Consider the following 23,805-nt stretch of genomic DNA (forward strand, 5'->3'; position numbering starts at 1 on the left):
CTGGTGCCCACCAGAGCCGGATTAAGGCTAAATGGGGCCCTAAGCAAAGTAACTGATTTGGCCCCCCCCCCCCCCCCCATCATGTCGTAATAGAATCAAAAGATGCAGCTGCACAGCAACATGCCGCACACACCGGGGCAGCCGAGCTACTGGTTGCTATGGGCAACAGCCCACTTTCCTCTGTGGGTGCACAATGCAGGGAATAGCAGCGGCAAAATGCAAAGTGAGAGATGAATGGCTGGGACATTTGCACTCAGGGGCTGTGAAGAGGGCGCCAGATATCACAGCAGCAGCACTTTCCCCCTCCTGCATCTCCAGCCTGGCAATAGCAGAAAGCTCTGGACACCGCCAAACTGGAAGCCGTTCCCCAGACAGAATTACATAACAGTAGTAGAGTACTTAGACATGTCACATCAAACTCAAAGTGACAGCTGCCCCGCCCCTTTTTCACACCCTTTCCCCGCCCCTTTTTCACACCCTTTCCCCGCCCCTTTGTCATACTCTTGCCCCAGCCCACACAGTGAAACACCGCCCCACCATACATTAAGCATGACTGACAGGCAAACCACAAGCAGGCAAATGCCTTCTACCAAAGAAATTTTGAGAAAGCATTATTATAATTTAAAAGCCGCCGGTTCTTATGGCGGTGTCGACAGCCTGCATAGAGTTGTTCGGAAGTATGGATTGAGCAGGAAAGCTGTCAAAAACTGGCTTAATAGACAAGACACATATACTTTATACAAGCCTGCTAAGAAGAAGATTAAAAGAAATAAAATTGTTGTCTCAGATATAGACGCACAATGGCAGGCGGACCTGGTGTCTATGATAGATTTTTCAAGTTACAACGACGGTGTGAAATATATTTTATCGGTCATAGATGTTTTATCTAAATATGCTTGGTGTGTTGGGCTGCGCAATAAAGCTGGGGGAACTGTGGCTAAGGCTTTTGAGTACATATTTCGCACTAGCGATCGAATACCCAGAAAACTAGAAACCGACAGAGGTCGAGAATTCATGAATAAACCTATGAAAAAGCTTTGTGCAGAGCGTGGAATAAAACATTTTTTTACAACAAACACAGTCAAGGCAGCCATCGTAGAACGTTTTAATCGCACTTTGAAAACCAAGCTGTGGCGCTATCTCAGACACCGAAATACATACCGATACATCGATAATTTACAAAAGATCTTAACAAGTTATAATAACACATACCACTCCTCTATACGATGCAAGCCGGCGTCTGTTACAAAAAACAATTCTTTGTTAATCTGGAAAAATCTGTACCAAGATTATACATCTATTAAAAAGATTAAACCGGCGCTTGCAGTTGGTGACCACGTGAGAATTTCCTGTTATAAAAGTATATTTACAAAAGGTTATGAGCAAAGCTACACGGAAGAGATCTTTACAATACAAGCTATCAACACCAGAGGTCTCAGGCCTCTTTATAAGTTGAGAGATCTGGCTGGGGAAGTCATTGAGGGATCGTTCTATGATGATGAGCTACAAAAAGTGCCGCTTCATAAAAACAGAATTTATCGGATAGAAAAAATTATAAGAAAAAAACGAGTGAAGGGTAAAAATTTGTACCTAGTTAAGTGGCTCGGATACCCTGAAAAATTCAACGAGTGGATTCCGGAAAACCAGCTGACCGAAATATAAAATATGCAGACGGATTCCTTTTTTATTACACTACCGTGCAATGCCTCATCAAAAATTTACCCAGAGAATACCATCTCAACCTATACAACTAAATTGGCTAAATCTGTGGACCTTCGTGGCGCGTGGGAAGTAGCAATCACCGAAATACAGTATCCACATTCATGGTATACCTTTGAAGTGCCCGAGGGTATTTTTCACGCCGGGAAACGTGGAGAACCGTTAAGAGATTATTATGTTAGAGCCGGGTATTATCACACTATTGACGATCTTATCAAAGGAGTTAATCATAGACTCGAAAAAGCAAAGCTACCCCTGGACCAGATTAAATTGACCTATGATGAAGCGGAAAGAACTGTTAGCCTGTATAATTCAACCACACACTTTTTCATACCGGGTAAAAAATTGGGGCATATATTAGGTTTACCTGTACCAACACCTGATCAGCTGAAACTTCTAAAAGCCGGTCACCATCCTTACTACCAACCAGATCAGAGCCAAACACCCCAAAACACCAAAATATTCTACCCTGATATCAGAGCAGGATTTTATACACTCTTTGTGTACACAGATATAATAGAACATCAGCTAGTAGGGGATGCCTACGTTCAATTACTAAGGACCGTTGAAATCAACGGGAAAGGTGATGGGATAAGCACACAAAGATACAGCAGACCCGACTATATACCACTCTGCAAGCACCACTTCGATTCAGTAACCATTTCAATTCAAACCGATCAAGGGAAACCTGTTAGGTTTAAGTACGGAAAATCCGTTGTGAGACTTCATTTCAGACAACGGCGCGTAACAGCGAATTGAAATGTTGTCGCAGAAGTTGTATGGAGACCCGAATATCTACACGCGATATTACCTTGCGCAAGCGGGCTATGGATTGGAAGGTTTCCAGGGAGAGGAATTTATGCATGGTTCGGGCCTAGCAGGTCTATTCAGAGGGTTATTCCGTAGGGTTGTTCCTCTGTTTAGAAAAGGCATTGAACTTGTAAAGCCGCATGTAAAAACAGCAGCCAAAAACATCGCTAAAGATGCCGTAGCGTCAGTGTCAACGGCTGTCATGGATAGAATCAATCGTTCAAAACAAGAGCAGGACGGGTCAGGTGTTGTGTATATACGCAAAAAACAACGTAAACGAGAAAGACATATTGACAGCATAGTTCTTCCACCTTTTCTCAATAAAACCAATGGTCGCAAGAAGCGCAGAAGACAGAAATCACCAGCTCGTTCACCAGGCGACATCTTTTAATCGGCGACATGGCTTTCGTGCACGACTGCTCAACCGAGTATGCCAAATCAGAATTGGATATCTTTCAAATACCACCGACACAAACAAGTATAGAAAAATCTATTTATGTAGAAATACACCCTATCGCCGCAATAGCTGACGGCACTCCCTTGGAATTCTTTATATCCGGAAGCGGCGAATATTATTACGACTTAAATAATACCTTGCTACATATCACCTGCCGAATACTTAAAGCGGACAACACGCTCCTGCAAGATGGCGCTCGTGTAGCATTGGTTAATTACCCTATAGCCAGTCTTTTCAGTCAGCTAGATATATCACTCGGCGATCGATTAATATCTACAAGCGATAATCTGTATACCTACAGAGCCTATATAGAAACACTTCTAAACTATAACGCACAGACTTTGGCGACACAGTTTACAGCCGGTTTATTCTATAAGGATACAGCGGGACATTTTGATGACCGTGCGCTGGACGGTAACAATGCAGGCTTCATCAAAAGAGTGCAATTTACAGCACGGTCCAGAAGCGTCGAACTAGTGGGTCCAATTTACGCCGATATCTTTAATCAGCCAAAGCTGGTCCTGAATGGGCTAGACCTGAAGATTAAACTCACCAGGAATAAAGACTCTTTTTGCCTTATGAGTGCTGAAGCTGAGGCGTTTAAAGTGCAGATACAAACAGCGTCGTTATATATTAAAAGGGTTCAAGTCTCACCAGCCGTGAGGATCGGTCACAGCCAGGCGCTGTTAACCGCTAACGCAAAGTACGCCATTGACCGGGCGTGTCTCAAAGTATACAGTATACCGGCCGGGACACGAATTTCCAACCATGAAAATCTATTTCTCGGCAATATACCAAAAATCGTGATACTCGCTCTGGTAGGAAATGAAGAATTTTCTGGAAGCTACCCGAGAAACCCGTTGCAGTTCGGTCACTATAATGTAAATTATGCCTGCCTGTATTTAGACGGTCAACAGATACCTGCAAAACCTTTCCAGCCTAACTTTCAGGCAGAAACGGCAATACGCGAGTATATGGCACTGGTGCACATTACGGGTAAACAAAAAGCTGACAACGCACTATCGTTTGACAGGTCGGAATACATGAATGGTTACACCCTGTTCGCGTTTGACACAACGCCGGATCAAGAAGCGGGTTCAGGGCACTTTTCTCTAGTAAAAACGGGTAACCTGAGGGCAGAACTACGTTTTTCCGACCCCACCCCAACAACCCTGAACATGATTGTGTACTCTTTAAACGATAACGTTATTGAAATTAACCATAAAAGAGAAGTTCTATATGATTATTAACAATAATGAATAATTTTGAAATCGAGAGCGCTGTGAAAGCCGATTCTTGCGCAAGACGAATCTTTAGAGGTGTAATACCGTGTGATTTTTTACCGACATATAAGATCGTTCAGAGACCCGCTGCGTATATTGTGAATACAGATCCTTCTTCGCGTCGGGGGCAGCACTGGATTTTAATAATGTTATTGAACGAGGATACATCTCTTTTTTTTGACAGTTATGGAATGTCGCCAGATAATATCATCTTTCCTAAGGATTTCATACAGTTCTTAAACAGGAATTCTGACTGTATCACCTATAACAATAAACAGCTGCAGTCTACAGATAGCGCTGTGTGCGGGCATTACTGCGTTTATATGCTCCATCACCTAGCCAGAGGATATAAGCTAGAAGAGTTATTGAAAAGATTTGACAATAATTTTAAAACTAATGACGCTTTTGTACAAGCATTTGTGGGTCGTAGATTAAAAAGTAAAATGAACTGTTGTTACTACAATCAATCATGTGTTTGTTATGTTGACAACGTACAATAAATGTGTTTAAATGAACAGAATGCTATTTTGACAATGTACAATAAACTTGGTTAATAAAAAAATGTAATTTCATCACATCTGAGGGTCTGTCTTTTGTTCTGTCATCAGCATCCCTCTACACATTGCAAAATGCACGATCAGGATTTTTAGATAACACCTCTTATCTACTCTGAGCTTATGGTTGGGAGTTGTTTTAAGTTATTAGAACACACACACAGGGTGTCGCTGTGAAAAAAAACACAATCCACAGCAAAATAGGCTGTCTATATACAGGTTGTGCAATACCCCACACGCAGCAAAAAGAAAGCACATGGCTTGTATTACACTCAGCAAAATATCACATGGGCAAAAAAAAAAAAGTGCACAATCTTTAAATTATATGTGATTACTAATAGAGAATAGCCTTTATTTCTTCAAAATTATATAACACTAAGATCGTCTGTGGGTATATTTAATATTTTAAATAAAAGGCGTGTTTAGGGTTACCTGGCAGGTTTTTAAATGATCTGAAAGCTAGTCAATGAAATTATTAATAGAGAATCAATCTTTAAATTAAATGGGATTACTAATAGCCAATAAAATAGCATTTATTTATCCACAATTACATACAACATGTAAAGTTAAGATGCTCTGTGGGTATATTTAATAGTTTTAATAAAAGGTGTGTGTGTAGGTTTGCACTGTAAGTTTTTAAATAATCTGAAAAGTAGTCAATAAAATTATTAATAGAGAAATAAAATATCTCTATACAGTTTGTGTGGTTATCACAAATTCAGCAAAGAGAATGCCCCTTTGAATATAACATATTTTATTTATGTAGAGTGTTTGACCATTCAGCAATTACGCAACAAAAAGCACCCGCGTGGATTCTAGGCTACTCAGCAATCACTCAGCAAAAAAGCATGCACGTCTTCTAGACCACTCAGCAAAAAACATGCAGAGGGGTTGTAGCTTACGCAACAAAATAAAAGGGCACTTTTTATTGGCTGCCGAACTCAGATAAGATGATAGACCTAGCATAAATAAGACGGACCAAGAAAGCTAAAGTTACAGCTTGGAGCAAACACTCAAAGCCATCACAACCTTGAATACCAAAGGCCCCATCGACATCGCTTACCGCTGACTACCAAAACGCGTGCTTTAGAACTTTCTACAGCTAAGGAAAGAAGGTTAGTTTTTTTCTTTTTCCTCAATATACTTTATAATTTATAGCTATGTTTTTATGTAGTTGGTAAATATGCACGCACAAAACAATTATAGACCTATATATGCTTTGTTTTTTTTTTTTGTTTTTTTTTGTTTGTTTTTCCCCCAAGCACAAATATATATATATCTATTGATTTCAAATATTTTTGCAACATAATTATATGTGTGTATATACTTTATAATTTATAGCTATATTTTATGTAGTTGGTAGATATGTGCGTATAAAACGGTAATATATGTGCACAAAACAATTATAGACCTATATATGCTTTGTGGTTAATTTTTTTCTAGGGATGTAGTATTTTTTATGTTTTTTTATGTTTGTTTTTTTAATGTTTTTTATGGTTGTTGTGTTTTTTTCTACGCACATAGCAACGATAAATAGCCTGGCTTTTGATATTGTTGGAAAATTTGTGTGTACAGAATACTTATAGGTTTCTATAAGCTTTTGTATTTTTTTCTATGGCTGTAGTACCCAATATTAGTAACTTGCTATAATATGTTGGACAATTACAGCATCCATTTTTATATTTATAGATGGCGCAATACTTTCCTGACAGCTCATGGAACGGTTATTATGATGACATCCCAGATTCGCAGATGTGTAAGTTTACATATGAATGCTGTTTTTGGTAGTACAGTGTTGTTTTTAATTTCGAATAGCCACCTACAATTATCAAAAAAAAAAAATGTTTGTTTTCTTTCTACTATAGTATTCGATGAAGAGAGTGTGCTTGAGAGTTTTCATGAATCTGCCAATCATGCGCCAGAGAGAGAAATAAACAGTAAGCGCGTGCTACGATCTTTTAAAATAGCTAAATGTGTTTTAAATATGTATATCTCGCAGTAAATAGCCTTATGGTTTGCGTATAATGACCTATTTATATTTATTTTATTAATTATTATTATTTTTTTTAATTTTAGTTCCAGACCCTTTTAGGGTTGTAACAACTAATGCCGAATTAGCTGTAATATCCTTGGGCACAACAACAACTACAACGCCATCCTGCAGGATTGTGGTGAAATCCGACCTAATTGACTTAACAGATACACAGGATGAGGACGGATCGGTGACACAAACAGTCACACAGGAAGAGGTCGCACCAGTGACAGAAACTAAGAAACGTAAGTATCATTTTATGCAGGCTGTAATATTTAATGTGAAATATCGTTTGGAATAAATGTGTTGTCTATAGAGCTTTATATTTTGTTAATTTGCACTTGCAGAAGGAAAAAGTGGGTTACCGAAATCATGCGCAGAAAAAAGACGTAGTAAACCGAATTCATGTCCAAAAGGAAGAGGGCAGGGGAAGAAAACTGGCGGAGCCGCTCCTAATGCACGTAAGTGTATGTTTTATCTAAGCTGAATTATGTAATGTGATTCTTTTTATGAGATCTAAAAGCTTTAATGCATTGTGTCTGGTTGGGAAATTGGCGGTGTAATTCTTATATTTTGTTTATTTTTACTTGTAGCAAAAAAATTAAAAGAGAACCACAAAAGAATTAATGCGTCGCTGTCCGCCTTCAGACAGACGCCCCCATCAATGGTCAATCAACCCACAACATCAACTGTCATGAGAGAACCAACTACGCAACAAAGGAATAATGGACCGATAAGGACAACGCCGCTATCACCGATTTGTGAAAACACAACTAACCCACCGCATCTCAAATATGGGGGTGGGCCAATAAACAAAAGACTAAACACCGTTCAGGACACTCCCACAGCAGCTGCTGAGACAGACAATTTAAAGAGACGAATCTTTGCTACACCTGATGCCAAACGTCAAAGAATAGACGGTGATGCTTCAGAAATGGCCGCTACAGCCCCAACCCCTACAACAAGTGCATTTAGCCCTACATACACACCGCCGCTTATAACCCAAGGCCTATGGGAAAGATCTTCACCAAATGCAACAGAAAATACAAGCACACCAACACAGCTCCCGCAACTTATAACCTATGCCCTATGGGGGCGACAAGCGCAGGAGGACTTGGAGTATTTGGGAAGTAACAATCATCGCGTGAGTGCTATGGCAAATGATTTATTATGTAGTGTTTGGAACAGTTATATTTTACAAACAGCCATACCATCACCCTCAAATGCCGCCGCTTTAAGAGAGGTACGTGAAAAGCACGACAAATTGATGAGATATGTGGTGTTATATGAAAAAGATAGCTGTGACAATGCATGACTATGTATGTTGGGTAGTGGTATTACTGGCAATCTCCTGAAAAAAAACAAATAAAACACGTCTGAGCAAAAGGTCTAGAGCTTTAAAACGGGCTATAAAGATGTTACATACAGCCAGGCGTTCTCTACACGCTAGAAAAAAGAGGCTTTCTAACAAACATGTTATACCTCCTGGGCCCCCGAACAATCAAACAAGCCCCAATCAAAGAGACAGACCACTGCGAAGGCAAACACAAAAAGTTGTTACTGTCGACATTCATCAGCCTAACGCACAAACGCTACATACACCTGGTAATTCTGCACTGTGTGTCGGTAGTGAGCAGATTGACAGGCCCATAGCAGACAGTACCGCACAAGGTCCAGACAATGACACGTGTGAACAGACCGACAGCTCCATAGCGGATAGTTCCTCACAAGATCCAGACAATGACACGGGTGTTGCTTCTGGGCCGGTTGGCGCTGCCCCTGTATTTTTAGACCATGTTTTCCATCACCGGCGGGAGCTAGTACATTTTAATGGTTTGGAATATGTTGATCACTTTCGGTTTGTAAATCTTGACAGAATACAGAGCTTTGTTGAGGCGCTACGTGTTATCCATTCTGCTATTCAGGAACTGCTGTCCCAGATAGTTACTGACATAGAACCGGGTGATTTTGTTCAGCTTAGACTCGATGGCGGGGGCGCGTTTCATCCAGTTGTGTCAGCTAAGCAATCTAGAGAGGAGTTTAATGCTGAAACATTTCTGAACAACATTGCAAATGCTTTACAAAGCAACGCCGAATGTGTGGCCTGCAATTCTCTCAAACTTGCTGTCATTGTAATCAAGAATAGGCGTGGTAGTGCTAGAAGGATTTTGAAGTCTATTACATACAGCCAGATTATTAAACGTAAGAAACAATGGCTCTATGATTTTAACAATTATAGCACTAATGCTTGTCTAGCTGCTAGTCTGCATGCTCTTTTGGCAGGTAAAGACATAGACGACCATGTTTTGTTGGCAAAAGCTTGTCAGACCCATAAGGATTTGAGCATACCAGACGGTCAAATGGTGTCGTTCAGTCAGATAACAATGTTTGAAAACTATTTTGATGCCACGATTAAAGTACTGTATCACGACCGTGGAAAGTGGCAGTATTATCATACTGACCAAACCCCTAAAGAGAAGACTGTGTTTGTTTTACACCATGAAAACCATTATTATGGTATTAAGAACGTGAAAGCCTTTATTGGTACTACTTACTTTTGTGAGAGATGTTGTTCAGTCTATACCCACAAGTTTAATCACGGTTGTGTACAGTTTTGCAAAAGTTGTCAAAGAGCAGATTGCGGAGAGGTGGTTGGTGAACAGCCTAGGTGCCCCCGTTGTCGTGTGTTTTGCCGATCATTTGTTTGTTTTGAAGAACATAAACGTTTAGCGATTGATAATACAGCTTTCTGCAGGGTGAAATCTTTTTGTGACTCTTGTTACCGTTTTGTCAACAATGGTGAGGAGCATAAGTGCAGTGGTCTGAAGTGTAGCATTTGTGGTGCTGTGTCTCCAGATTTGACAGTCATATTTGTTATATGCAGCCCTACAGTGTTAAACAAATGACAGAAAAGTAAATTTTTTATGACTTTGAATGCATGCAGGAGACCGGCACACACATACCCAATTACATTTATGAAACAATGTTATACGGTCCAACATCCTGGGAATTCAGTGGTAAAAAACTGCACACGCGATTTTGTACTTTTTTTCACCAGCGGTAAATTTACCGGCTATACCTTCATAGCGCATAATGCCGGTAGGTATGATACCTATTTTGTTGTTCAGGAACTGATCAGAGAAAAGCTGGAAATGCGTATTGTGAATCAAGGGGGACGTCTGCTGTGTGTGACCCTGGTGGGTTTAAAAATGAGATTCATAGATTCTTTAAATTTCATACCTATGAAACTCAGTAAAATGCCCGCCGCCATGGGCTTTTCAGGGTCTAAAGGCCATTTTCCACATTTTTTTAACACAGAAACAAACCAGAGCTATGTAGGCCCCATGCCCGACATAGAGTTTTATGGTGTGGAATACATGATGGCTGGTGAGAAAAAAGAAGTCTTGGCCTGGTATGAAGAGCACAAGCATGATACGTTTAACCAGCTGAGCGGTCTGGACGAGCTCAGCTCGTCCAACACCGCCAGCGGCTGCCGCTCAGGCCCTGCTGGGCCGATTTTAATGAAATAAAAAGCAGCACACGCAGCCGGCACTTTGCCAGCCGCGTGTGCTGCCTGATCGCCGCCGCTCTGCGGCGATTCGCCGCGAGCAGCGGCGAAAGAGGGTCCCCCCAGCCGCCTGAGCCCAGCGTAGCCGGAACAAAAAGTTCCGGCCAGCGCTAAGGGCTGGATCGGAGGCGGCTGACGTCACGACGTCGGCTGACGTCGATGACGTCACTCCGCTCGTCGCTATGGCGACGATATAAGCAAAACAAGGAAGGCCGCTCATTGCGGCCTTCCTTGTTTATTCTGGGCGCCGGAGGCGATCGGAAGATCGCCTCCGGAGCGCCCTCTAGTGGGCTTTCATGCAGCCAACTTTCAGTTGGCTGCATGAAATAGTTTTTTTTTTATTTAAAAAAAACCCTCCCGCAGCCACCCTGGCGATTTAATCAGAACGCCAGGGTGGTTAATTTTCAGGACCAGTTAAAAACTTATTGCAAACAGGATGTGGAGATTTTGAGAAAAGCTTGTGAGTGTTACAGAGAGCGGGTTATGCAAATGACTAGAAAAGAAGTGAGACAATATTGCCAACGTAAGAAGGAGCACGTTATAGTGACTAAATGCATTGACCCCTTTCAACTCATCACGTTGGCCTCTGTCTGCATGGCTATGTACAGATTTAAATTTCTACCAACCGACACAATAGCCATTCTGCCTGCTGATAACTATCATAAAACACAGAAACGTTATTCCACACCGGCTATACAATGGCTTATGTATGTTCAACATTCAGAGGGCATCTCTATAAAACACGCTGTAAGAGGTGGTGAAAAGCAGGTAGGGCATTACTTTTTGGATGGTTACGCTTTTGTTGATGGTACACACACCGCTTTTGAATTTCAGGGCTGTTTTTATCATGGTTGCCCTGTGTGCTATAATGAGGGTGATAGTAACGAAGTTACTAAGTCTACATACGGACAGCTGTACAATGCATTCTTGGTGAAGAAAAGTTACCTCTTGAAATGTGGTTTTACACTTCATATAATGTGGGAGCATGAGTGGAATGAAATGGTTGAAAAAGATGACAGGGTCAAAGATTTTCTCCTTAAAATGGAGTTCCCAGCTCCTCTGGACCCCCGTGATGCTCTTTATGGTGGGAGAACAAACGCCATCAAACTTTATCACAAAATTCAGGATGGTGAAAATATTCATTATTATGACTTCACCAGTCTCTACCCTTTTGTCAACAAGACTAAAACATACCCTGTGGGGCATCCAGAAATTATTTTTGACAACTTTGGTTATATCAAAAAATACTTTGGCATTGCTAAGGTGAAGGTGTACCCACCTAGAGATTTATTTTTTCCAGTTCTACCTGTAAAACTCAACAAAAAACTCATGTTCCCCCTTTGCTACACTTGTGCTTTGAATTCCCAACCAGACATCTGCAACCACACAGACGAACAACGTTCCCTGACAGGTACGTGGTGCACTGTAGAGCTCATTTTAGCTGTAGAGAAGGGTTATAGGATTGCAACTGTTTATGAGATCTGGCACTTCCCAAACACCACAGATGAGCTGTTTGCCCCATACATAAAACTACACCTCAGGGATAAGCAAGAGGCTTCTGGTTATCCCAGCTGGTGTAAAAACGATGCTGACAAAAAGCAATACATTGACTCGTTTTATGAAAAAGAGGGTGTTTGCCTACGAGCTGATGAAATAGCGGTGAACCCCGCTAAAAGACAGATATCCAAACTTTTCCTGAATTCTTTGTGGGGTAAATTCGGTCAAAGGTCAAACCTGCCGCGCACCAGCATCGTTTCAGATCCTGATGAACTTTTCAAGCTGGCATTTTTACCGTGCCATGAGCTGTCTGAGGTAAATTTTATCACTGATGAGACAGCTGTGGCCAATTGGAAATATACCAAAGACCGCTATACCGCCAACAAAAACACTAACATCTTTATAGCCTGTTTTACCACAGCTTATGCCAGATTGGAACTGTATCAATTACTGGACAGACTGCAAGAACGTGTTCTTTACCACGACACAGATTCTGTCATTTTTGTAAGTAAAGAGGGTGAGTGGAACCCTCCGTTGGGTGATTTTCTTGGGGAATTGACTAGCGAAGTGGATGATGATACATACATTACAGAGTTTGTCTCTGTGGGCCCCAAGACCTACGGCTACAAATTAAATACAGGGAAAACGGTCTTGAAAGTTAAGGGTATAACGCTCAATGTGGCTAACGCACAGGTTATTAATTTTGACAGCTTGAAAGATCTTGTGTTGGATTACCCGGGCAATTCAGACTCTAAGATGCAGAAAAGAATAGGCATAGAACAGCCTGGTATTGTCAGAAATAAGAAGCTTTGGCGCATAGAGACAAGGCCTCTACGCAAAACACAGAAGTGCGTTTACACAAAAAGACAACTGGTAAATGACTATACCACACTGCCTTTTGGCTACTGAAACACATAGTTATGGACCCACGGATTCAACACCCTTTCTCATGCATTTTGGCCGGCCCCTCCAATTCTGGAAAGAGTTATTTTGTAAAACAGCTCTTATTACACTCCGACACACTTATGTCGCACAAACCTGAAAATGTTGTTTGGTTTTATGCATGTTGGCAAAAACTGTATGATGACCTCTCTCGTTTGTTTTTACACATCAAATTTGTTGAAGGGTTACCGCCTACTTTTACAGATGAGGAGCTGTTCCCACCTGACAAGGTAAATTTGGCAGTTGTTGATGATCTCATGGAAGCGGCTTGTGAAAACCTTGAAATACAGCAGGCATTTACCAAGTATGTTCACCACAGAAACCTGAGCATAATGTATCTTGTCCAAAATGTTTTTTGCCAGGGTAAAAAAAGCAGGACCATAAATCTGAACACTAAATATATGTGTGAGAAAGCGCGGAGGAGCCGCCGCCATGAGCCAGCGGCGGGCGGCTCCTTCCGCACACAGGAACTTCTCGCACGGAGAGGCAGCCGCCTCCTCGCATCATGAGGCGGCTGCCTCCGTGCATCAGGCCGCAGAACGCGGCGAAACCGCCGCGCTGAATGCGGCAGATAGCCAGCAGATCCCCGCTGCGGGGACACCGCAGAACGGGGCTGCTGTTGCTGGGACTCATAGTCCCACAAGATTCAGAGTGACGCGCGCGCGCGCACTCAAACATAATTTATTACTCTCTGGGGAGAGTCAGCTGACCAGGCAGGTCAGCTGACCATAGCTTCACTCCTCATTGGTCCAGCACTTAGGGAGGTGCTGGAGAGGGGATATGTGTATATATACTGCTGGCTGTTCATTTGTTCCTTGTCTGGCGTTGCGTTCACATACGTGGGAGCACCCAGATCCGTTAGTCAGATCCGTTAGTGTGCCGGGACCAGCTGGAGCTGTAATCCTACACTAAGATAGATTTGTTGATAGCTTAAAGTACTAGTTTGATTGTGATATTTGTTATGACTTCTTGCCTGCCTTGACTACTCTTCTGAACTTTGATCTTGTACCTCGTTATCTCTGATACACCGTTGCCGAACCCCGGCTCGCTCCTAGACTCTGTTTCTGCCTCCTGATTCTGTACCCCGATATACCTGATACCCCGTTGCCGAACCCTGCCTGTACTTTGACTCCGTCTCTGCCTCTCGATCTTGTACTTTATCTGTCTGTGTGTGTACGACCTGGCTTGTCCGACCTCGAGAACCGACCTCATCATTGGAGGAGGTTCTTCGTTCTGTTAGTAACCCTTCCGCCTGAGGGTGACTTTCAGAAGATACTTCCTGCTAGCAGTCTGACTCCTCCCGCCTTGGAGAGCTCAGGGTTGCGGAAGTAATCTGTACAGTACGTCTTACTGTACTGAGGCCTAGTCCTCTAAGTGTTACTGTTACACCAAAACACTACACTCTACTCCGGTGAACAGAGGTTAGCTGGTATATTGGATTATCGGTGATACTGCAGATCACACATAATCTGGTATACGTCTGTATTCCCCGTGACGCTGCAGGTCACCGGTAATCAGACCTCTCTGTGCTTCACCGAGCGTTACAATATGGTTCTTTTTAAAAACCCGCGTGATAAATTACAAATCACCACACTTGCTAGACAAATGTACCCTGGTAAAATACGTTTCTTTTTAGAGGCTTTTGAAGATGCCACACACCCGCCTTACGGCTACTTATTGGTAGATTTACGGCCGGATACTCCGGAGGAACTCCGCTTAAGATCTGGTCTGTTCCCTCCGGACCTACCGGCTGTATATTTGTACAAAAAGCAGAGCTCTAAAAAGTAATTTTTCCATCATCCTTGTCATTCTTGGCCGGGCATACACAGCTGTAAGATGTCTAACAGATTACGCAGAAACTGGACCATTTTAAAAGTTCTGGTGAAAGCAAAACCAGCGGTCCGAAAATCAATTTTACGTAATGCCAGTAACGATTTGATTTCAGCTATTGGTGAAATCGCGCTCAACATTTTAAAAGGAAAGATACCCCTAAAAGAGCGTCAAAAAAATATACTTAAAAAGTGGCGCCGCGCTATAAAGAAGTTGAGCGATAAAACATTCCCCATTAAAACCAAGAAACGTCTTGTGAACCAGTCTGGTGGGTTTATAGGACCGCTCCTTGGCTTTGCAATTCCCTTAATAACAGGGCTGATTGCTAACAGCGTTGGTGGTTAGTGATGGACCATGCTGAGAAAATGTTCTTGGTGTCCAAACAAGAGCTAGATAAAATAAAGAGACCTTCTCCAAACACCACCGACATTCCCCAGTCTGTTACGCAACGTTTACATGCAGAAATTAGTGAAATTTTGCGCAGGAATGACATACCTGATGATGAAAAAATTAAGAGATACACAGCTGTGCTACAGAGGTACTTGGTATTTGCCAGACAGGATGGTAAAGAAGCAGCTTCTTTAACATTGATAATGCCGCCCACATCTGATCAGAAGCAAATGACAAATATTTATGATAACAGAGACAAAGATATTGTTGAAATTCTTAATCTTGTTAATGACCGCTTTAAGAAAAATGCCGAGCTATTGTTAAACAAACTGTTACAATCAGATGATTTGGCTATGTGGAATGCGAGGGGTGAATTTGTTTACAAAGGCCAAACTGTACCTGGATCAAACATGGTGGATCTAGTCCGCTGTGCGACCCAGAGTCATGCTATGGCCGCAAGTAAAACACCTCCTGGTTGGAAAATATTTATGGATGCTATGGCTGAATTAAATGTCCCCTCTACCGTGGTTGGTAACACAAGGACAAGAGACATGCTCGACAGCCTCAAAAAACAGCTGCACGGCGAATCACCCGCAACGCCTCATACACCTGTCAGTCGCAGGATGCTTATTCCATCACCAGGACTAACACAGGGGATTTTGTTACCTAAAAAAAGAGTACTTCCAATGCTGCAAACACAATGGCTAACGCTCTAATTCTTTTGATGAACGGACTTAAATTAAAAGGAATGCCCGGGGGCTGGAGTCGAACCCGTGTCAGATACGTAACCGTATTCAACGAAAACGCCACCCGTGGATTAGAACCTTAGACCATCCTGGCAGACCTGCTCAAGTACAGAAATTAGATACTTTGAGCGATATATGTACTGGGATAAAATGTTGCTTTGCATATTTTGCTTATTGTGTATAACAAATACTAGAAGTTATCTTTTAAATTTGAACAACGCATTTATAAAACATGTACGGAAATAAAATTATATTTTGTTCAATGTATATAAAGAATATTTTGAGTGGTGTATATAAAAAAAATTTGAAAATTATATTTTACAATCGTATGCTATGACCACAATTACTATTAAGCCTTATATTCAATAAACACATAAACCTTTTACCGTGTCTTATTTTATTAATTAACAGTTCATGTCTCATGAAAACTATCCAAGGTGGGGTGCTAAGGTGTTAATACGAACATAATAAAACTACAGATCAAATAATGTCAAATAACACGCTTTGGGGTAACATGGAGGTGGAGATCTCTGTAAAGGGGGCATTAGTCATTGGGGCGGGACAAGAGTGTGAACAAGGGGACTGGGGCAAGAGTGTGAAAGAGGGGCGGGGCAAGAGTGTAAAAAAGGGGTGGGGAAAGGGTGTAAAAAGTGTTGAAAATTATATTTTACAATTGTATGCTATGACCACAATTACTATTAAGTCTTATATTCAATAAACACATAAACCTTTTAATGCTTTCTCAAAATTTCTTTGGTAGAAGGCATTTGCCTGCTTGTGGTTTGCCTGTCAGTCATGCTTAATATATGGTGGGGCGGTGTTTCACTGTGTGGGCTGGGGCAAGAGTGTGACAAAGGGGCGGGGAAAGGGTGTGAAAAAGGGGCGAGGAAAGGGTGTGAAAAAGGGGCGGGGCACCTGTCACTTTGAGTTTGATGTGACATGTCTAAGTACTCTACTCATAACCACCCCCACCACTGAACAACCGATTTCCTCCCAAACTAGACAGCCACCATGCAGCCTCCATCCCAGTGAATACGATAGACCAGCAGAGAAGGCAGCAGCAGCGGGGGAGAATGACAGCACCAGATGACTCACATTCACCTATTGCATAGCTCCCAACTGTCCCTCTTTTGGAGGGCCTGTCCCTCTTTGGGAGCCCTGTCCCTCTGTCCCTCTTTCCTCCTCATTTGTCCCTCTTTCAGGACTTTGTCACTCTTTCTATGTAATTATATATATTGCTCTACTAAAAAATGTATTTGATTGACTCTAAACTTTATTCCCATCCTTTGATTCCTTACTAATTTTAAAATGTTAATATGAAGGAAAATGAACCAGGATAGAAAGGACCAGTGTGGTTTGAATTATAAAACATCATATTTTTCTTATGAAATGTTTATGGTATGCGTGACTAGGGGTGTGATAAGGGCGTGATCAGGGGTGTGGCAGGGGCATGGCTTAAGTGTCCCTCTTTACCATCTCAAAACGTTGGGAGGTATGCCTATTTGCGATCCAAGCAATAGAGGTCCCGTCATCCGGAGCCCATCTATCTCCTCTAGAGTGCTGCCACTCTGTTACTACTACTATTACTACTTCCTACTTCCTGTCTGATCTGAGAATCAGGAAGTTCAGAGCGAGCGGCTGCACTGTAGAAGAGACAGATGGGTTTCAGATGACGGGATTTCTATCGCTTGGATCATGGATAGGTGAGTGAGCGTTTGCCATCTGCTGCTATCATTCTTGCTGCAGCTGTGGTTCTCTGTGGGAAGGGAGGGAGGAGTGGGCAGTGGCAGAGCGCACAGTAGCAGGAGGGGGACCTAGGAGAAGAGCCTGGCTCTGAAGACAATCAGCAGCGCACGACATCATTTGACAAGACAAGACAAATAACTTTTATATCGTGCTTTTCTCCTGGCGGACTCAAAGCTCCAGAGCTGCAGCCACTAGGACGCAACCTGTAGGCAGTAGCAGTGTTAGAGAGACTTGCCTAAGGTCTCCTACTGAATAGGTGCTGGCTTACTGAACAGGCAGAGTGGAGATTCGAACCCTGGTCTCCTGTGTCAGAGGCAGAGCCCTTAAAGGGACTCCGAGCAGTGCCTGTGGCTATGCCTTTAAGCATACCCACAACTAATTAATTACATCCTCACACCTACCAGCATGATGTTTGTAATTATATCCCCCTGGGTTCCTTATATTTCATTGCATTGTGCTGAATCGAGCTGCCGACTTTGGAGAAAAGTCGTCCTGTGTAATACAATGTAACTATAGAAAGATACATATAATTTTAAAGATCTCTTTCTCCTCTTTCCAATGATATATAAACCGCCACCCTATGCCTTTTAGTTTTCGCTATTTTCGCGATCGAATTTGCAGTGGCCGCGATTTCGATCGCAAAAATAGCGAAAACTGCTTTTGTTGCCTGGTCGGTAATCCGGCCCTGGTGCCCACGCCTTCTCTCTCAAGATCCACCAGTTATTGATGCATACTCTGTGGAGGCACAGTGAGAGACCAGTCAATGCACACAAGTGTATATCCCTGAGATTGTTGGAGTGCGGGGAGTTTCTTTTACTTTGATTGGACATGTGACACCATAGTTTATTGTCCGTACTGTCCTGGCCAGCCTGCCCTATGTATAGGGGAGTGTTTCGAGAAGTTCCACTTGTAGATCCATTGTTAGAGTATTGAACCCAAGACAGCAGTAGGCACACAAGGGTCTCTGAGGGCTCTTTCAGACTGGCGTGATGCGTTGCAGCAAATTGCCTAGCGAAAGTCCAACTTTGCAGTCCCCACTTCGCCAGAAGTGGTTGACATAATGCTAGTGCAAACCTTTGTTACCGTGCGGCTTCTGCTGCGATTTGCGTCAGCCCAGAAGTTATGTTTGTCTATGGCGACGCAATGTTTACTACCTACTTGGCTGAATGCCAGACAGGGAATACCATGTACTAACGCGTTATTCCATGAAGGTCTGTTTTTGGCGATGCGGTGCGGCGGGGGCGCGACCCACCGGATACGCCAAAATGCAGTGTGAAACCAGAACTCAGGTTTCGAGAGACCCAAATACACAGGGCTGCCAGAAACCTCTCCTTTCACTTTGGACAAAGTGCATAGTGTACTTCACCAAAACTCTTGATCGATTTGCGCTTTGCACACTGTCCCATGGGGAAGGAGAAGTTTGTCCTCAGAAGGTAAGTAAAATAAAAAAACAGGTAAGCAAAAAAATTAAAAGTTCCAAATGTTAATGTTTGGTTAAAAAGGTTTAATAAAGTTTATCAATGTTAATGTTAATGAATGTATTGCATTGCTGCTTGCTTGTTTTCTTGTTTTTTTTCTCTCTCTCTTTTTCCATCCTTTACCCTTCCAGGTGGACCGACCGATCGACCAACCAGCTGCAGCACTCATGGTGCATTCTGATAGAAGCATTGTGCATCTGTCAGATTACACACTAGTCGGTGCATGCAGCGCTGCAGGACGAGATTTCTCCTCTGCAGTAAGATACGTTTGCCGAGGCATATGAGCTGAGGGGCAGTGTTGGAGATCCTATGCTTTGGCAAGCACTTTGTATCAAAATTGGCAACGTTTTTTTCATCCTTATTCATCGATGTGAATGGATTAATTGGGTTTGCCAGGGCATACGAACAAAGTGCGTATGGAACATTTTGTGGACGGTGTTCCTATGTCCTGGCAAACGCCATGTCCCTCTTTTTTTCACATTTTTTGGCAGATATTTTTTCATCCACATTGATCAATGTAAATGAGAGAATCTTTGCTGTTCATTTTTCTTTTATGGACAAAAAAGTGCATCACCCATATGCCCAATATAAGGAGTATATAAGGAGTATAGCAGAAACTCCTAATACTGGCCATACATGTAATTATTGCAGAGACCCTAAAATGCCAGGACAGACCCCACAAATTACCCCATTTTGGAAAGAAGACACCCCAAGGTTTTCTTTGAGGGGCATGGTGAGTTCATAGAATTTTTTGGGAGGCCCAAGGGTAAGGCCAGCCATCCATGCCTGCCTGCGGGGGACTGAGACAGGAGAACCCGCAGGCGATCTGAGGAGAGTGGCACAGGATCGGGGCAGAGTGGTGTCTGTGGGTCAGATAGATTCCCCTCCGCTCGCAGCTGTATGCTCAGCGCTGGAGCGAGGGGCGGCACTATCCGACGGAGGCTGGGGCGGAAGATGTCACTGGTGGTGTTCCAAGACTTCTGCCAGAAGGGAAAGCGGACCCAGAGCCTCACATGGAACGCCAACAGCATCTATTTTAAACAAGACGCAGTGCGCCTGGTGGCTGGCTGCAGCACATTCCCTCTGCCTCCACAATGGAGGACACCTCTACTCAGGGCAGGGATGCCGAGGCACACCTTGACACAGACCAGGTGAGGTGTTTTGATGTCAGTTTTAAGGGGCAAGCTTTTTTATAAAGACACAATGTACTCTATTAATACTAGGGCTCTCTCTCTCTCTCTCTCTCTTTATGTGTTACAGTCAGACCCCCATGCCACTCAGATCCACAGTTCAAGGAACAGAGAGTGGTATCTGCTATAAAAAACTTACTCCTTCCTATCCCAAACCCTTTTGCAATGCCTGTATACTACAAATAGTAAAACATGAAAGTGGTGACAAGTTTAATTATATGCTTTCTAAGTTTCAAGAACGTTTGGCAGATACATTTCCTGCTGCAAAAGAAGCTCCTACTGCACCAGGCACTTCTGAGGTAGCCCCACCAACCTTAGGCTCTGATTCACCAAACTTTTGGGGGGCTCAAAGGGTTTTGGAGTCCTCTTCAGAGGAAATAGAGCATGTAGGGGAATCTTCCGCTCTGGAAGAGGAGACGCCAAGAGCTCTAACAGGGGAAAATGTAAACTATTACCTGATCAATCTGGTGAATTGTTAGAGTACATTTGTGCGGCTTTGAATATTTCTATTGATAAGCCTAAACCTGCTTCTGTTGAGGGTGGTATGTATTCAGAACACAGTTTTGAAACCAGCGTTTTTTCCAGTGCATAAAACAATGATGGATTTAATTGTCAGTGAATGGAAAGAACCGGACAAGAAATTGTTTGTTTCAAAATCATTCAAAAGACGATATGCTTTTAATGAGGAAGACGTGCTTAAATGGTCTAAATGCCCTAGAATTCATGTTGCCATTTCGAAATTGTCAAAAGATTCTACTATTCCTTTTGAGGATACAGGTTTGTTGAAAGACCTTTCAGATAGATAGCTGGAGACTCTGCTTTAGAAGGCCTGGGAGGCAATTTCAGCCTTGTTATCTCCTAATTTAGGAGCCACCTGCACTGCTCGGTGTTTAATTGTTTTGTTTTGTTTTGTTTTAATACTCTAATTCCCTATCAACTAAACAAGCCTCGCCCAAAGCTTTTTTACAGTGCCTTGGCACTGTAGCAAGGGCTTTTGGGAGCTCAGTCTGGGCAGGAGGAGGAGGAGGTTACTAGCCAGAGATTTCAGAGGCAGAGGGGAGCAGGGAGGAGCAAAGGGGACTGAATTTACACACAGGCAAGCTTATAGCATCTCCAGCCCTCATTGTATCACAGGAATAAATAATCATAAACTTTTGAAGCGGTCTGCAGCTAGATTTGCTGTGTAATCTTTCTAAACTTTAGATAAGATATATGGACAAGTTACTTGTTATAGTTCGTTTTTCATCTCGGATCCACTTTAATAATAAGCTGGTATAAGACCCCTCAAATTGCAGTGTTTTTCATCACCTGTAGATGTCACCACTGGCTTACTTATGGATTTTACTGACTCTGCAATTGTAATACCTTCCAATAGGGGTGCTATTGGATTTCAAATATATATTATACTGAAAACATAGAAGAATTGCTTAACTGGCAATCTTAAAATAAACTATTTTGTTAGTTTTGCCTTCAAAGTAGAGAATGGTTAATCCATTTGGTGTACAATACAGGCTGGATCTAGCAATTCTTCAAGGCATGGAAAGCACTCTGTCTGCATTTATCTATTGTATTCATTATACTCTATTAGAAACAGGTTGGCTCTATTAGTTAGCAGGGAATATTTCCCTTCCCTATATCTTTTTATAATTAATGGTATACTTGTATCCTACTCAATCAACTATATAAAGGGCATGGGTTAACATTTATCCTTTCACTACCTATATGGCATTGTGTGTGTGTGTATATATATATACATATATATATATATGTGTGTGTGTATATACAGTGGCTTGCAAAAGTATTCGGCCCCCTTGAAGTTTTCCACATTTTGTCACATTACTGCCACAAGCATGAATCATTTTTATTGGAATTGTACGTGAAAGACCAATACAAAGTGGTGTACACGTGAGAAGCGGAGCGAAAATCATACATGATTCCAAACATTTTTTACAAATAAATAGCTGCAAAGTGAAGTGTGCATAATTATTCAGCCCCTTGAGTCAATACTTTGTAGAATTACCTTGTGCTGCAATTACAGCTGCCAGTCTTTTAGGGTATGTCTCTACCAGCTTTGCACATCTAGAGACTGAAATCCTTGCCCATTCTTCTTTGCAAAACAGCTCCAGCTCAGTCAGATCAGATGGACAGCGTTTGTGAACAGCAGTTTTCAGATCTTGCCACAGATTCTCAATTGGATTTAGATCTGGACTTTGACTGAGCCATTCTAACACATGGATATGTTTTGTTTTAAACCATTCCATTGTTGCCCTGGCTTTATGTTTAGGGTTGTTGTCCTGCTGGAAGGTGAACCTCCGCCCCAGTCACAAGTCTTTTGCAGACTCCAAGAGGTTTTCTTCCAAGATTGCCCTGTATTTGGCTCCATCCATCTTCCCATCAACTCTGACCAGCTTCCCTGTCCCTGCTGAAGAGAAGCACCCCCAGAGCATGATGCTGCCACCACCATATTTGACAGTGAGGATGGTCTGTTCAGAGTGATGTGCAGTGTTAGTTTTCCACTACACATAGCGTTCTGCATTTTGGCCAAAAAGTTAAATTTTGGTCTCATGTGACCAGAGCACCTTCTTCCACATGTTTGCTGTGTCCCCCACATGGCTTGTGGCAAACTGCAAATGGGACTTCTTATGCTTTTCTGTTAACAATGGGTTTCTTCTTGCCACTCTTCCATAAAGGCCAACTTTGTTCAGTGCACGACTAATAGTTGTCCTATGGACAGATTCCCCCACCTGAGCTGTAGATGTCTGCAGCTCATCCAGAGTCACCATGGTCCTCTTGACTGCATTTCTGATTAGTGCTCTCGTTGTTCGACCTGTGAGTTTTGGTGGACGGCCTTGTCTTGGTAGGTTTACAGTTGTGCCATACTCCTTCCATTTCTGAATGATCGCTTGAACAGTGCTCCGTGGGATGTTCAAGGCTTTAGAAATCTTTTTGTAGCCTAAGCCTGCTTTAAATGTCTCAATAACTTTATCCCTGACCTGTCTGGTGTGTTCTTTGGACTTCATGGTGTTGTTGCTCCCAATATTCTCTTAGACAACATCAGAGGCCGTCACAGAGCAGCTGTATTTGTACTGACATTAGATTACACACAGGTGCACTCTATTTAGTCATCACCACTCAACAGGCAATGTCTATGGGCAACTGACAGCACTCAGACCAAAAGGGGCTGAATAATTATGCACACTCCACTTTGCAGTTCTTTATTTGTAAAAAAAATTTGGAATCATGTATGATTTTCGTTCCACTTCTCACGTGTATACCACTTTGTATTGATCTTTCACGTGGAATTCCAATACAATTGATTCCTGTTTGTGGCAGTAATATGTAAAAATGTGGAAAACTTCAAGGGGGCCGAATACTTTTGCAAGCCACTGTCTGTATGTGTGTGTGTGTGTGTGTGTGTATATATATATATATATATATATATGTGTCACAGGAGCCCTCAGTGGCCGACCGCACTTAGCCTTCTAAACGGTGCCAGCGCACAGATCATGCGAACTCTGGTCGCAGTCAATGCGCAGGAACCGTTAAGAATTAGCCGCAGACAA

At 42.4% G+C, this 23,805-nt stretch overlaps 1 protein-coding gene across 1 annotated transcript; it reads left to right on the top strand.

The window, feature by feature from the left end:
- The first annotated feature begins 2,928 nt into the window (after positions 1 to 2,928).
- On the top strand, positions 2,929 to 4,236 carry LOC137545133 (uncharacterized protein F54H12.2-like). The gene has a single exon (XM_068266241.1). The coding sequence runs from the start codon at positions 2,929 to 2,931 to the stop codon at positions 4,234 to 4,236; it is 1,308 nt and encodes a 435-aa protein (XP_068122342.1).
- The last annotated feature ends 19,569 nt before the right edge of the window (positions 4,237 to 23,805 follow it).

This window comes from Hyperolius riggenbachi, chromosome 2, assembly GCF_040937935.1.
Source record: "Hyperolius riggenbachi isolate aHypRig1 chromosome 2, aHypRig1.pri, whole genome shotgun sequence".
Classification (NCBI taxonomy): Eukaryota; Metazoa; Chordata; class Amphibia; order Anura; family Hyperoliidae; genus Hyperolius; species Hyperolius riggenbachi.

Excerpts from the sequence above, each read along its gene's own strand:
- LOC137545133 (XM_068266241.1), top strand. The coding sequence starts at position 2,929 with ATGGCTTTCGTGCACGACTGCTCAACCGAGTATGCCAAATCAGAATTG.